The 16,302-nt window shown below is 41.0% G+C and overlaps 1 protein-coding gene across 1 annotated transcript in view; it reads right to left on the reverse strand.

The window, feature by feature from the left end:
• The window catches only part of SLC26A3 (solute carrier family 26 member 3), a 31,852-nt gene extending 27,830 nt beyond the window's left edge, over positions 1-4,022 (reverse strand). The window contains exons 1-4 of the mRNA XM_060304957.1: positions 3,892-4,022; positions 3,154-3,293; positions 1,616-1,726; positions 1,190-1,362 (exon numbers count right to left, since the gene is read on the reverse strand). Coding sequence (XP_060160940.1) covers positions 1,190-1,362; positions 1,616-1,726; positions 3,154-3,293; positions 3,892-4,022 — 555 coding nt within the window. The remainder of the gene's footprint in view (positions 1-1,189; positions 1,363-1,615; positions 1,727-3,153; positions 3,294-3,891) is intronic.
• Between the last annotated feature and the right edge of the window lie 12,280 nt (positions 4,023-16,302).

The following is a 16,302-nucleotide window of genomic DNA, read 5'->3' on the forward strand; positions in this document are numbered from 1 at the left end:
CTCTGCTTCCCTCCCCCATCCCAACACCCCCCACCCCAAGGTGGAATGTTACATGGTGTTCAAATAGCACATCAGTCCAGTATACTCCCAAGAACTAACAGGTTTCTTCTCTTCCCTCTTTTGAAGGTGCGGTATCTTTAGGAGACTCACCCATAAACCTTTCATAGCAGAATCTTATCTAGCATTAGCCCTCATAAATTTTCCCAGGGAATTTTCAGTTACCCTTTACAGCTGCTGTCGCATGCATGGGTGAACATCCATTCAGATTCCCTCAAACAAGTTGCTTGATTTTTGTTAGGAAATACGTAACTGCTCATGACATCAAAAGTGCTTGATTTTAAATGAGGGCAAAAGTGGTTCATTCCCCCAAAGCTTCAGGATTTTGCAAGAAAGTAAATGGATAGATGCTTGGCCTACCTCTCCACTCCTGACCCCGGAATGCAAACTGAGCTGTGAGTTTGCAAATGCACTAGGATCAGAGATGCACTCGGACTCCATTGTTGAACTGACCCCATTGTTGGTCAAGAAGACCCACCATTTATGTCTTGGTTTGAATTGACTCTTTTTTTCTTTAAGGAATGGGCTTAACTAATAATATCATTAGCCATAAACTTAGGCAACATCTTGAGGAGTCTGACATTTTCACTATCTAACATCTTGAGGATAGGGACATTTTCATAATCCAGGCATGGTGACAGGGGTGTGGCTTGGGAGTGAGGCTTTAAACCCCTCCATAATCCTTTTCAGCTTTCTCCAAATCTTTGACATGGACAATTCAAAGCACTAAGCGCCCATCCCTTCAAAATAGACTGTAGTCAATGAGGAATTAGAAAGAAAAAAGTTCCCAAGCTGCCAGTTTCTCTATTGCATAGAGTTCTGTTTAGTGAATATATAAATTCCCAGGTATATTATTGAATTCAGCATTTCACCTGTCACCACATGTGCCTCCCCACTCTTATTTTTTCCTTCTCTCTAGACCCATGTTCAATCATCTTTGCAAAGTAGACCTGCCCTTTCACTTCTGGCTGTGGTAGGTGACTCTTAAATTATTTCCAATGGGCTATTGAAGGAGGCATGTAAACTAACAGGAAGAGTCGGGAGGGGTGGCAGGAAGGAGAGAAACCACAAAGATGTGTACCAGTCAGGACACATAAATTGGGGAGCGTAGATTCTGTGACAGAGTACTCACCTGGATGATTCCAGAAAGAATTGTGACCGTTGCAGCCACCATCACCTTATGATCATCTAGTGATGAATCATTAGCCACTGAGCTATTAGTGACTGTCGGATCAGCTGTATCGGCTATTGGGGTTAATCTCACAACTACTGCTCCCACCATCATACTGAGAACTGGAAATGGACCTAATAAAAGAGAGGGCGAGTTGTAGTCATTATGTCTCCCTATAGCACAGTTGTCTTTCAGCCATAATGTAGCATATGAAGAGACTGCTGTCTGGAGTTCTGGTCTACTTCCCCAAGCCCCAGTCCTAATTCTTACAAGAAACTATGACTCCTCTCCTGGATTCTGCACAATTTGGAATTGATACAATGCGTGGCTAATGGCATTCATAAAGAAAAGCAATGTAAGGATCAATTAGCCCAGGAGTTCACTTACCCACTGATATGTGTCTAGAAGTGCCCAAGAAAAAGTAGATTATGACTGGGAAAAAGGCTGCATACAACCCATAGCTTGGGGGGATGGTGACCAGCAGAGCAAATGCTAAACCTGTAAATACACAAGCATCAGTGTCCTTATTTCATGCAAAGGGATCATAGAAGTTTTCTTTAGGCTCTTCAAGTATTTAAGATTGTACCTTAAAAATTATTTTATTAACTCAAATGTATCAACGATGTAAATGTAAGAGCTAAAGCTATAAAACTCTCAGAAGAAAACTTAGGTGTAAACCTTCGTGACCTTGGATCAGGCATGGGTTTCTTAGAAGTGACACCTATAGCATAAGCAACCAAATTAAAAACAGATCAACAGGGCCCCATCAAAATGTAAAAATGTGTGCTTCAAAGGATACTGTCAAAAAAGTGAAATGACAACCTACAGAAAGGGAGAAATGATTTGCAAATCGTATCTTGGATAAGGGTCTATTATCCAGAATTATATAATTAACTTTTGCAATTCAACAATAAAAAGACACATAACCTAATTTTAAAATGTGCAAAAGATTTACACAGACATTTCTCCAAAGATGTACAAATGGTCAGTAAGGACATGAAAAGATGCTCAACGTCATTAATCATTGGGAGAATGCAAATCAAAACCACAAAGAGAGTCCATTTCATGCTCACTAGGATAGCTAAAATAACAAAGGCAGACAATAACAAGGGTTCACAAGGATGTGGAGAAATTTGAACCCTCACTATTGCTAGTGGGTTATTATATGACACAGCAATTACACTCCTAGGTATATACCCAAGAGAAATGAAACATGTTCACACAAAAACTTGTGTACAAGTGTTCATAATAGTATTATTCATAAAAGCCACAGCATGGAAACAACCCAAATGTCCATCAGCTCATGAATGGACAAAATGTGGTATATCTATACAGTAGAATATTATTCATCCATAAAACGGAATGAAGTACCTGTACATCATGGATGAAACTTGCAAACGTTATGCTAAGTGAAAGAAACCAGACACAAAAGACGACATATTCTGTGACTCTGTTTGCATGAAATGCTCAGAATAGGTAAATCCATTGAGACAGAAAGTTGTTGCCGAGGGATGGATGGAGAGGGGATGGGAAGTGATTGCAAGAGATTTTGGGGGATGGTTGTAGTGAAAATGTCTTGCAGTTAGTGGTGATAGTTGCACAACCTCGTGAATACACAAAAAACACTGAATTGTGCACATTAAAAGGGTGAATTTGGGCTTCCCTGGTGGCGCAGTGGTTGAGAGTCCGCCTGCCGATGCAGGGGACGCGGGTTCGTGCCCCGGTCCGGGAAGATCCCACATGCTGCGGAGCGGCTGGGCCCGTGAGCCATGGCCGCTGAGCCTGCGCGTCCGCAGCCTGTGCTCCGCAACGGGAGAGGCCACAACAGTGAGAGGCCCGCGTACCGCAAAAAAAAAAAAAAAAAAAAAAAAAAAGGGTGAATTTTATGATACATGAATTATATCTCAAAAAAAAAAAAAAGTTACCTTGCAGTACAGCCACCAGCCCTGTGCTGATTCCAGAAACAATGTCACTGAGGAGCCATTCCTTTATGCGGTACGCTGGCAACCAAGATGCTATGGGGAACAAAGAGAGGGCAATTCTCTTGGCCTTTTGTGCAGAACAGCTGAAAACATTGAAAGCCACCGTTCAGTTATTAATATCCAATTTTAAGTTTAGTACCTATTGTACATGGAAAATTGGTAAAGATAATATTATCATTTCACTAACTTTCTCACTAACATTCACCTCCTTACCCATATCAACTGCCCCCAAAGGATTGACCACCACCAAAGGATTTTTTGTTTTAAGAAAAATGTTGCTTTTCTTTAGCCACAATAGAAATTATCTGTCATCCTCAGCTTGATTTTACAACACTTTGATGGAGAATTTTCCTCTGTCCTCATCTATCAGTTCTCTGGTATGGAGAGATTGTGTGGAGAGCCAAGATTGGTGTTCAATTTCAGAGACTACTTTTCTAGCCCTGGCAGGAAGTAGGAGGTTTGGAAACCAAAGATAAAAAGACTTTGGAGAGGGGGGAAAATATTTGAAAAGAGAAACATTTTAAATCTTTAATAAGTAGCCAATTATAAATATCTGTTTGAAAAAAAAAACAACTTTGGAGACTGTGGGCTAATAGCCGAAAGAAGAGCTTGGAAGCTTAAAAATTTCAGAGAAAGTGCTTCATTTACTCCTAATGCCAGTACCTTAAAAAAATATCTTACCGGAACCACGTTTTGAGATGATCCAGAAGTGTCTTATGATGTCTGTGTTTCTTCTTATGTTCTTCGTCAAAAGCCTTTGTGGAATACACTGGCCTGGCCACGACGTACTGATTCCCGATGGGTTCAATCATTGTGCTTTCTCTGACCGTTGTGGTAAGTGGAAGACCTTTGGAACTATGTGGCAAACCCTTCTTGCCTTTAGCAGGTTAAAAATGCCTGAAACCAAACAGAGCTTGCTTCTTAAATAACTCGGAGATAATGTGATGCAATTTACAGATGAGTGAGCTCTGAACTGAATGTTACCACCTTTTGAGATCAAAAGAGGCTGGATTAAGGGACCTAGATTGTATTTTGCGACTGTGATAATCGCTTTTTACTGCAAGAAGCTGGACACAGCTCCTCTGGGTAAGTAAACAAGGGCTTTGATTGGTTTATTTTTAAAAGATTGCCAAAAAGCAATAGAAATTGACTCAGTTTACTAACCAGTGAGTGCATTTTTGACTTGTAAAGCGAGATCTCAAGAAAGGAATTTTTTTAAAAAAAAATTTTTTTCAGCAATGTTTCCAAAGTTATGGCACTGGAGGTACTGGGACAGGTTAGATTTAAAGTCTGTTCATTGCCCCTAACTCTAGTCAAGCCTGTTGCATTTGACCCATCAGAATTTTTGTAATACATTATAAAATGTTTTTAATTTGTGAAATTCAAGGATATTGCCCATTTAAGGTATTTTCTTATTATTTCTGGGAATTAAATAGAGTTTTATCATTTGTAGTTGAGGAAACTACTCAATTTACTTAACCTTTTTGAGCTTCATTTGTATACTTGGAATAATAATACTCGTTACAAGGGGATGATGAAAATTAAATGAGAATGTTTTCACAGCATCTAGCATTGCTTCAAAGCATCTAGCACACTACAAGCATTCACTAAATGGTAGTTCTTATTCTAACTATTTGCATTTTCTGCACAAGATTGTTAATTTCTTGGTTCTTATCTCAATCCTTTTTACTACAGTTAAAAGATCAGTTTTGCAAAAGTTTTTTTAGGCACATTATCTATTTAGCCCTCACAATTCTTTGAGGCAATTACTATTATTATTCTTGTCATCTTCTTACAAATGAGAAGACAATAAATAGCACATAAAAGTCTCCATAAAAATCTAAGAATCTTTTCCTCAGGTCATACAGCTAGTACACTGTCAAAAATACAACTTCTGTTTTCAGACTTTGCTGTTTCTTCTACAACGCACAGCTTCTCTTTTGTCCAGTGTGAACAGAATTGAAGAACCTTCCAACTAACTGTTAGCATTTTGCCCACTAATCTTGGTTCTGTATCATAGTTATTAATTGAATTATCTCAAACTAGATTGTACCTTGTTACATGGTGCTTTTCCAAAGCTCAAGGGATTTTTAGCATGTTTGCAGAGCTCAAGTTATAACCAGGAATCAGATGCTGGCCTCAATTTCTGACCCCACCTGATCTCTCTTTGGCACCCATTTCTTTCCCCACCCCATTCCCTAGCTTCCTCCAACGTCCTTTCTACTGACCTTCTCTGACCACAGTGTGGTGTTTCTGCCCCAGCCTCTGGCTTGACCTCCAGCATTTGAGACCCCGTGAACCTTGTTATGACTGTGAGGCCGCCTTTGCTATTCTTTCTGAGCCTCCTCCAACCCCAAGCTGCTTGTCCTCCTTGCTTCTCATTTCTATTCCCGCTCCCACCTCTCCACACTCAATTCCAGGTGTTATATCCCACTAACTATATAGTACTTTCCATTATCAAAAGAACTTGTACGTGAAGGTGGGGCTTGGCTTACTCATTGCTGTGCATAGCAAGGATTTTTGTCCTTGTTTGCCAACTACCAACCATATGGTTGGGACGTTTACACGAGATCTATCCCACATTAGTGACTCTTGACACCTTAGGTCTCTTGCAAAGGCTGTCTTCAAGAAGAGCTTTAATCCTTGAGGTATGCAACCTAGCCAACGTTATTATTATTATTAGGCCGTGCTGAGCAGCTTGCGGGATCTTATTTCCCCAGCCAGGGATTGAACCCTGGCCCCCATATCAGTGGAAGCATGGAGTCCTAACCACTGGACCGACAGGGAATTCCCCAACCTAGCCAATTTAGGATGAAGATGACTCGGGTACTGTGCATTCTATTTCTGGCAGATGCTGCCGTGGACAGAAAAAAAAAAAAGATGCTGCTATTTTGTTACTTTACTCATATTTTCATCAAGTTGTTCAGGGAAACTCATTAGTTCTCTTCCTTAAGAAAAATCCTGAAAGTGCTTTTTTTTCTTCCTTTTCTGCTGCACATTTTCTCTCTGCTAAGTCACAGTCTAATTTTTTTGGCCAGTGACAATGATGGCAGATATAACTATATCTCTATGAAGCTTCCTTCCCTGAGGATGACCATGCCCTGGCTCTTCAGTGGATCAAAGGCCTGAGCCCTGGCCATCCTGCCACAGCCTGGGAAATGCCACCACCTCATGCCCAAGCGCTGACTACAAGGGGAGTGCTCGAGGGCCGGCGTCAGGGTGGCTTAAGAAATCTTTTCAGAATTTAGAATGAGAGAGATTGAGGGCCACCATTCCAATCTTGTGGTTTTCCCCTAGCTGCCATCACTTCTCCCAAAAGCTACTGCCTCATATTCCACATGTAACCAGGGACTTGCCTGGCGGCCCAGTAGTTAAGACTCCATGCTTCCAAAGCAGAGGGAACTTAAGATCCCACGTGCCATGTGGCACAGCAAAAAAAAAAAAAGCTTTTAAGAAAAAATATTCCACATGTAACCAACCATCTGAGCCACTAAATCAACCACCCCAATGGTGCCTCTGCTGAGAAAAGCTCCAGATACTCATAAGTTAATGTCATTCTCCAGTTCATCATTTCTGGGATTCTTGAGAATGACCTACTTTAGTTAGGAATTCAAACGTGATTTTTCTTAACTTAAAAAAAAAACAAAACCTGAACATGTTACCTTTTCCCCAGAAATTCTTGGAAAACGTTTTCTTGGTTCCTAGAATGAATTCCACTTTCAAATATTACACCCTCATTAATGTACACCTTTTCATGTTCTGTTTTATCTTCATGCCTCAAATTTTTCTCTGGGTTTCTTAGGGCATCAGTGGCTTTTGGGGGATTGAAATTCATTCTCAGGCACTTTTCCTCCTAATAATTTTTGAACTTTAAGCTTTGTTTGTGTACATTTCCAGTCTTGCTTCCTTTCCTATGATGTGTTCTTTTAAATGTTTTGGCCTTTATTACATATAAATTACATACATAGACACATGCACATACATACATATACCTACATATCTTGGTCCTGTGACTTAGTCATACACGTTTGTCTTTCTCTGCTTTTTTCTTTTTTTCTGAGCAGAAATTTAGTCCTGGGATTAATTCCTGAAGTTCAGTTTTTTCTATTTTAACTATTCTGATTTATTAATAACATTTTGATACTTCTAGGAATTAGGGATAGTCATGCGCATTACCCATCCCCCTAACCCCTCTGAGCTCCACCCATCTGCACCCTGCAGCACAGCACTGAGTGTCACCACCTGGCTTCCAGCTACCTGGGCACCTCCATTCTGCCTGCCCCACTCCCCTGAGAAGTGTCGATGGCCATGACCTTTGCCTGTCTCAGCATTTATCCATTCAGTGTTCTAGTCTTTCAGGGGTCTGCCCCTTCTGTGGGAAACTAATTTGAACCAAGATGCTCATAAGCAATGCTAGTATTTTTCTTTAATTGGTGGTAACTTGAAACCAGGAGGGAAGCAGGTGTGCAGAATATTTCCCAGCCCCTCCCCAGTCATGGTAGGTAACCTCTACCACCCTGGCACAAGGTTGGCTCTCAGTGACTCTACCCCTCCATCAGACCTCAAAATACCCCTGTGCCAGTCGGTGGAAAACCAGAGGTAAGCCAGGCCTATTTCACGAATTGGTCCTTGGACAATGGGAAAAACAGCCGTGTCTTGATAGCTACATCTGGGGGAGAGATGGGAGAACAAGCAGACTAACGGCTCTGGTGAGCACCTTCAGAGGGACCCCACTCCGCAGCCAAAAAGAAACCAGAAATCAAGGGCACGTAGATCCACATTCTGGATGATGTCAAGCTGAATGGAAGCGGGGAGATAATGGCATCAAAATCGTAGAGGGACAGAGTGGTGGTTAGGAGTCACTGGGCTGGGGATGAGTGGGAAGGATGCGGGTGAAGAGAGCTCGGGGCGGAGGCTGATCCTGACGAAGAAAGGTCAGAAGGGTCAGAGGTGGGGCAGGCTGTACTTTCTAGCTAAATGCTGTGGTTCTTGTGTGCTTCAGCCACTTTGGAAACACAGTAAGGTAATTAATGAAGCTATGGTATAGAGGTGAAGTTGAATCTGGTAGCTCTTTGGGAGAAATAAATGTGTCCGTTATCATTTAGAACATAAAAAGCACTCCTGTTTTCCTTCCACCCTTTAGTCATGATCCTTGGAAAGCTATGAGCGTCTCACAAACCCTTCCAGATTGCTTTTGAAGCCAGAGTCTTCCCCTGAAGAGGGAATATGGTGACGTAGAAGGCAATTAAAGGTGGTGGGACTGGAATGAGAATCCTGAGGGTGTGGGGCAGTATCTCCAAAGAGTCCCAAAGGTTTTTTTTTGCCACAATAATATGGATGATTCACACAGCTCTAGCTCAGTGTCCATAGTGGGCGAGAACATAACAGGTATTTTGTATTGCTTATTCAAGAAATTTGCGTATGTGACACAGATTTATAGTGGTCTTCTAGCAACTTAACTCAGTTTTATCTTAATCTTAGTTCAGGCACTATAGTTATTATTGACAATTCTTTTTATTGGCAATTATTATTCTTGACCATCTGCTGAAAAACTCAGTCAAACCTAACTGAGTTGGGAGATACAACAGAAAAGAGTGGGAACTGGGCAGCTAAGTAGACCTGCCTTCACATCCTTGCTTTGCCATTGCTTCGTTGTGTTGCTATGGGCAAGTGCTCCAAGCCTTAGTTTTTCTCATGGTGAAAGGGGATGTCATTACCTCCCTGGTAGGACTGTTGTCCAGACTGAAAGTGAGGTATGTAAGGAGAGACTTCTTAGCTTTAATTGCACAGATAATAGTTTCAGGATGGAGTTTAATAACTGGGTAGACCTTACATGACAGTCAGCTGGAAGCTGTCTGAAAATGTTAGTGCCGCCATCTTTTCTATAATTTTGTGTTTATTCTGGACTTCTCCAGAATTCGAGCTTTTCCATTCCCACCCATTTATTTTAACATCATGTTAAAGCATCTCCTATCTAAGCTTCTTAGCATGGTATACAAGGCCCCGCATATCTTGGCTCTGGCCTACCTCAAGACTCTTCACTCCTCCTTCATAATTACAGCAGTTTCTTAACAAACCATGATATTTAACACCCCCTCCCCTCATTCCTTTGCATGCATTGTTTTCTTTATCTGTCTTCTCCTCCAACACCTGGTAAATTCCAATTCATCCTTAAAAATACTCAGCTGTCCCTGACCATTGATTTGTTCCTTTGTTCCTTCAACAAGCGTTTATCATCCTATTGTTTGTTAGGAACCCTGCTCCTAAGACAATGCTGTAAAGCCTTCATGGAATCTCCTAAAAAGAGTTAATCATTTCCTTATTGTACACACCTGGTGTGTATTTCTCTCCCATAGTGTACTGTATTGTCATTATTTGTTGATAAGTTTCTCTTTCCAATAAGACTCAGTTCCTCAAGGACTAGGTCTAAATCTTAATCATTTTTTCCCTTTTGCATAGTACCTGTACCATAGTAATTACTCAGAAAGGCCTGTTGAAATAAACTGAACTATAAGCAAAAGATATAGAAATGATGTAGTCCTAAATTACAAAGTTTACTTGCATAGAAGGAGGGCCCCAAACAATTGGTATGGATAACAAATTGTAAGCAGAAGGAATGTGAGTGTGGGTTGGTGTTGAGGAAGATTTCATCAAGGGACTGTGGGTCTTGAGTTAGACCTTAAAGAACAGGTAAGTTTGAAAGAGATGATGAGAAAGCAGTGGGGGATGAACACATCATGTTCAAAGGCTAGCGGCCAAATACTGGAACAGAAGACTTTGTTGGCCAAAAGGCTGAACTGCTAGAGAAATGTTAAGGTGTGCTATAGGAAGGAATCTCAGATGCACAAGGCTCTCAAAATAATAAAGAGAATCCCTTGACTTTCTCTAAGGCCTTGCATCTTCCTAAGCACTTTCACTTTTCTTTCTTGACTGTTATCCTGTGAAGTAGGCAGAGAAGGTAGGCGTTATTATCACCAATTTACAGAGCAGGAAATTGAGGTCAGAAAAGATATAAGACTTCCCAAGTCTCACAGCTAGCAAGCGACAGGGCCAGGACAAGAAGCCAGGTCTTGTAAATGATTCTCTCCAATCCACACTCTTCTCTGCCTTTTGATGTGGGGATGCCCATAAGCCGTGATCCCCAAGAGAGACAAGAGAACAGAGCTCCAGACGAGGTACCTACAGTGTGCCCTTGTGCAGAAGAGCCCCTCCTGCCAGGCTTCTGCTCTCAATATCACGTACACAAAATGTGAGCCTGGGTAGCCTGGAGTTCAATCTCACTGAAGTGAACTGGTTTATTCTCCCTTTACTACTCAACAAAGTGAAACAGAGGCTAGAGGAAGGCTCTTTTCTCCTTGTTTGGAGAACCAAGGACCTCCATCATGGAGAGAAGCTGGACCAAGTTATTACTCATTTATTCTAGTAGTTAAAAAACATCCATTCTCATTTTGTGAACTGTTTTGTTCCTTAGTGAAGTATAAGCTATTTAGTAGCTATTGAGACATTTGTTCATTTATTTATATACCTACTCATTCATTTTTCCAGGTGGAGGAGGCAAGGTGTGTGTTAACCCACTGTAAACTATTTAATACTTTTGTCTGAAATCAAATAGTTGCTTCCTTATCTCTTAGTAGGAATGATCTTTATGTGGCCAATTTGCACTACACTGTTTCTCTGAATGACACATTTTCTTTGGAAAAGAGAACTATCTAATCCAAAGATTTAATAAGTTGTTTTTCACACTCACGTTTAAAGAATATTGTGTAATCTTGTTTTTTTGGCCCCACTGCATGGCATCTGGGATCTTAGTTCCCCTACCAGGGATCAAACCCATGTCCCTTGCAGTGGAAGCACAGAGTCCTAACCACTAGACTGCCAGGGAATTCCCTATAATCTTCTGACATTTTAAAGAACGAAATAAATTTTCCTGTTAGGACTGGTAATCCATAGGAAAAGTACTCCTGCTGGTATGATATTACTCATGGCATGTGACATTCTGCTACTTTCCAGTGGCAACTTTTTTCTCTTTCTTTTTTACTGTCTGTCCTACTTGTTTCTATTCCCTTTTCTCCCTGCTGCCACCCCGCCCCCGCTTTCCCTTCTTGGACTTTCTGGAGTGTCTGGCAGCTAAATCCCTCACTTTTGGACCAAAAGTCTTTTCTCAATACCTTCTAACAGATCATTCTATCACCTGGAAAAAAACCTTTCCTAAAATGTTGCTTTATTTGCCAAACTTCAGAACAGATGGTCTACTAATAAAGTCAGGTTTGAGTGCAGAATTAAAGGAATATGTGAATAATGAATGCAAAAAACCCTGCTATCATTGAAAAGGCTATTTAAGCCCTAACAGTGCATACAAACATTTACTTGGTCATGTCAAAATCTACTCAGGTATTTACATCACATTGCTAGGGCTCCAGACTAACATTTTTAGCCTACTGTTAGTGGTATCATTCAAAATTTCCTGCTCATGGAATAAACTCAAGAATGCAACCCTAACTTTTGAATCGGCTTTGATCAAAAAATATAACATTTGCAAGAGAAAACCAGTTTGAGTAAAATGATCATACATTTGTTTCCTACCTGATACACACTCATTGAGGTCCTTCAGCGATGGTGGAAAATAGCCCAGTTCTAAGAGGCAGTGTCCATCCACTTAGGTCTATAGGTTCTGCACGCATCCATATGTATAGAGACATCTATATATAGGTTATGTAAAGCAGTGGGGAAATCACCTTTCTGTCAGCTTTAATAATTAACTTTCATTAACTTTTACAACAATGGAAAGACTCCAGTGTGGTCTTGACCTTTGAGACTCTGATCAGCAGATGGGATGATGACAACAGCTTCCTCAAGTTCCTTGTGAGATTATACCTCTCATTGCACTTGTATGTGTGTGTGTGTATTTCACTGGTCTGCAGAGATTTGCACAGACTATGTGTACATAGAAGTAAAAAAAAAATCTCGGGCTTCCCTGGTGGCGCAGTGGTTGAGAGTCCGCCTGCCGATGCAGGGGACACGGGAAGATCCCACATGCCGCGGAGCGGCTATGGCCCGTGAGCTGTGGCCGCTGAGCCTTCCCGTCCGGAGCCTGTGCTCCACAACGGGAGAGGCCATAGCAGTGAGAGGCCCGCGTACCGCAAAAAAAAAAAAAAAAATCTCAGCAAGTGTTATCTTCCTGACATTTTACCTACTAGTTTAGATGGGAGTTGAGAAGTGTTATTTCTTGGCTGGATCACTCCAAAGAACGCTCATGAGATGCAAAAGAGCGGTGCACAGCCTAACTCATGGTGTGATAAAGGCCCTTCTTAGGAAGCTCTCCTAACTCCAGGCCACAGGCCTCTGTTTTCCCTCTAATTTCTGCCCCGACCACAGCTCCTGCTAAGGGCAGCAAACCCTACGTTGCTAACTCCAATGAGTGTTTTTTTTTTCTTTTTTTAACATCTTTATTGGAGTATAATTGCTTTACAATGGTGTGTTAGTTTCTGCTTTATAACAAAGTGAATCAGTTATACATATGTTCCCATATCTCTTCCTTCTTGCGTCTCCCTCCCTCCCACTCTCCCTATCCCACCCCTCTAGGTGGTCACAAAGCACCGAGCTGATCTCCCTGTGCTCTGCGACTGCTTCCCACTAGCTATCTATTTTACATTTGGTAGTGTATATATGTCCATGCCACTCTCTCACTTTGTCACAGCTTACCCTTCCCCCTCCCCATATCCTCAAGTCCATTCTCTAGTAGGTCTGTGTCTTTATTCCTGTCTTACCCCTAGGTTCTTCATGACATTTTTTTTTTTTTTCATCTTACTTAACCTCTTAGCATTTGACTGTGCTGACTACTCATCCTGGAAAACCTCTCTTTTAAAAATGTTAATTTTTTAAATCATACCTCTCCCCATTTTCACCTCATGCTTCTTTGCCAACTCCTCCTCTATCCAGCTCTTTTTTTTTTAGGCATTCCCCTCTGTCCTGGACTCCCGTCTTTTCTTGCTACCAGCTTGAGTCCTCGGACTCTTTATTCAATAGAAACTGATGAGGCCAGACGAGAAATTCAGGCAAGGCTTTACTGGGGCCCCTGCTGCAGCAGTGTGAGGGACCAAAAACAAGCAACAGGTTCCTTTGCTCGCTCCCTGAGGAGGGTGGGCTGGGTCCTTAAGCGGGGCGAGGACAGGGCTGAGTTGGTGAGTCTGGGTCAGACGGGAGCAGCGGCTTGGGTGGTCAGCCCATCCCCATGGGGGTGCTGTGTGCAGGGATCGTGTGCAGTACCCTGCTTTTATTCCCGGCACCTCAGAAGTGGCAGTTGGTTTGTGGCCTTTTTGTAACTTATTGTTCATAATTTGCCCCAACGGCGCATGCACGCAGTTATTTTTAGTCCCTTATATTTGCATTCTATTGCTGGAGGAGACGTTCATCTGGGTGCAAATGCAAGCACTCTGGTAGATACGGGTCCCAGGTCCCAGCCTATCTTATTCTCTCTCTTTATCTTCTTGCTCTAAGAGTCCCGTGGCTCCCAGGGACTTTCAGATTTCTAAGTCCAGCCCTCCAGATCCACATATTTAACTGTGCACCCAGTATCTCTGCTTAGAGGCCCCACAGGCCTCTCAACCTTGACACGTCCGGATCTGAACTCTTGAGCTTTCCTCCCAAATCTGCTTCATCTCTAGTTTTCCCCATTCTACTAAAGAACCCTGCCCCCCAACTCATGTCAGAAATCTGAGAGTCATTTTCTCACTTTCTCTTACAAACAATCGCCCCACCCCCAGCCAATGCGTCATCACCAAGTCCTGCTGAATCTACCTCCAAAATATATCACAAATTTTCATCGTACTTTTGCCTCCCTAACCCAAGTCACCACCATCCCCCGCAAGAGCTTCTTGCCGCACTTCTCGCTTCCTCTCTTAGCCCTCGCAGTCTCTTTACCACCCAATAGTTAGAATGATCTTTTCGTGCTGGGACTCTTCAGGGAACTAATGATGATACTTAGGATAAAAGAACTCCGAAGTCTTGCATGATAACCTCTTGCCCAACTCTCCAACCTCATCTGGCTCTGCTTTGCCTATTGTTTTCTTCCTTCCAACCATAGTGACATCTTCAGTGCCCTGAATTTGCCCGCCCCTTCCAGGCATATTTTCCTCTGCTTTAATGCTCTCTTCCCTCCCTGTCTGGCTGTTCAATATCACTTCCTCAGAGAGAAGCACTTTGACTCCCAAATCTAAGTGAATTCCTCTTGTGGTATTTCTCTCATAGTGTCCTGTACTTTCCTAAAGTATCATCATAATTAAAAAATAAACTGTTATTTTTGCAAGTACTTGTTTAATGTTTGGCTCCCTCATTCGAATAAAAGCTCCATACAGGCAGTGACCTTGACTGTCTTATTCACTACTCTGTCCCCAGTACCTAGAATGAATCTACCACAGAACTGGTTGAAAGACGGTTAAATAAGTGAATTATATTTGGTACAACAAAATTCCAAAACAATTTGAACCAGTCACTAGAGTTTATTCTAAATTAATCTAACCTGTATTTTTAAATTTGGCTCAAACATGTACTAACTGTGTAACTGAATTAGTTGTGTCATCTTTTAAAGTACATAATACTGCTATTTTTAAAGAAAAATGTACAGTGTACAAACTACTATATATGAAATAAATAAGCTACAATATATTTTACAATACATATATTGTATGTATATGAAATATAGCCAATATTTTATAGCTATACATGGAATACAGCCTTTAAAAATTGTGAATTACTAAGTTGTACACCTGAAACATATAATATTGTACATCAATTATACCTCAATAAAGAAAAGTACAGCATTTATTCAGACCTACTGTGCATTGATCAAATTGTGTTTTTAGGTTTCTTGCTGAGAGAACTGGAAAACGTTGCATATAAAGATACAATTTCAGAACCATTGATCAGATGAAAAATTATTTATTTTAGAACAAATAAGAGAGTTTTGAAAGGTTTATGGATACAAGCTGAAAAAAGGCAAATCAAAAGCATTCCTATATACCAACAATAACCAAATTTAAAAATGTAATAGAAAGATACCATTGGTAATAGCAACAAAAGATACAGAGATAAGTAGAAATAAATTGTTTTTTTGAATTTTATTTTATTTATTTTTTATACAGCACGTTCTTATTAGTTATCCATTTTATACATATTAGTGTATATATGTCAATCCCAATCTCCCAATTCATCCCACCACCACCACCCCTGCTACTTTCCCCCCTTGGTGTCCATACGTTTGTTCTCTACGTCTGTGTCTCAATTTCTGCCCTGTAAACCAGTTCATCGGTACCATTTTTCTAGGTTCCACATACATGCGTTAATATACGATATTTGTTTTTCTCTTTCTGACTTACTTCACTCTGTATGACAGTCTTTAGATCCATCCATGTCTCTACAAATGACCCAATTTCGTTCCTTTTTATGGCTGAGTAATATTCCATTGTATATATGTACCACATCTTCTTTATGCATTCGTCTGTCGATGGGCATTTAGGTTGCTTCCATGACCTGGCTATTGTAAATAGCGCGGCAATGAACATTGGGGTGCATGTGTCTTTTTGAATTATGGTTTTCTCTGGGTATATGCCCCATAGTGGGATTGCTGGGTCATATGGTAGGTCTATTTTTAGTTTTTTAGGGAACCTCCATACTGTCCTCCATAGTGGCTGTATCAATTTACATTCCCACCAGCAGTGCAAGAGCGTTCCCTTTCCTCCACACCCTCTCCACCATTTGTTGTTTGTAGATTTTCTGATGACGCCCATCCTAACTGGTGTGAGGTGATACCTCATTGTAGTTTTGATTTGCATTCTCTAATAATTAGTGATGTTGAGCAGCTTTTCATGTGCTTCTTGGCCATCTGTATGTCTTCTTTGGTGAAATGTCTATTTAGGTCTTCTGACCATTTTTTGATTGGGTTGTTTGTATTTTTAATATTGAGCTGCATGAGCTGTTTATATATTTTGAAGATTAATCCTTTGTCTGTTGATTTGTTTGCAAATATTTTCTCCCATTCTGAGGGTCGTCCTTTTGTCTTGTTTGTAGTTTCCTTTGCTTTGCAAAAGCTTTTAC

This window comes from Globicephala melas, chromosome 9, assembly GCF_963455315.2.
Source record: "Globicephala melas chromosome 9, mGloMel1.2, whole genome shotgun sequence".
Classification (NCBI taxonomy): domain Eukaryota; kingdom Metazoa; phylum Chordata; class Mammalia; order Artiodactyla; family Delphinidae; genus Globicephala; species Globicephala melas.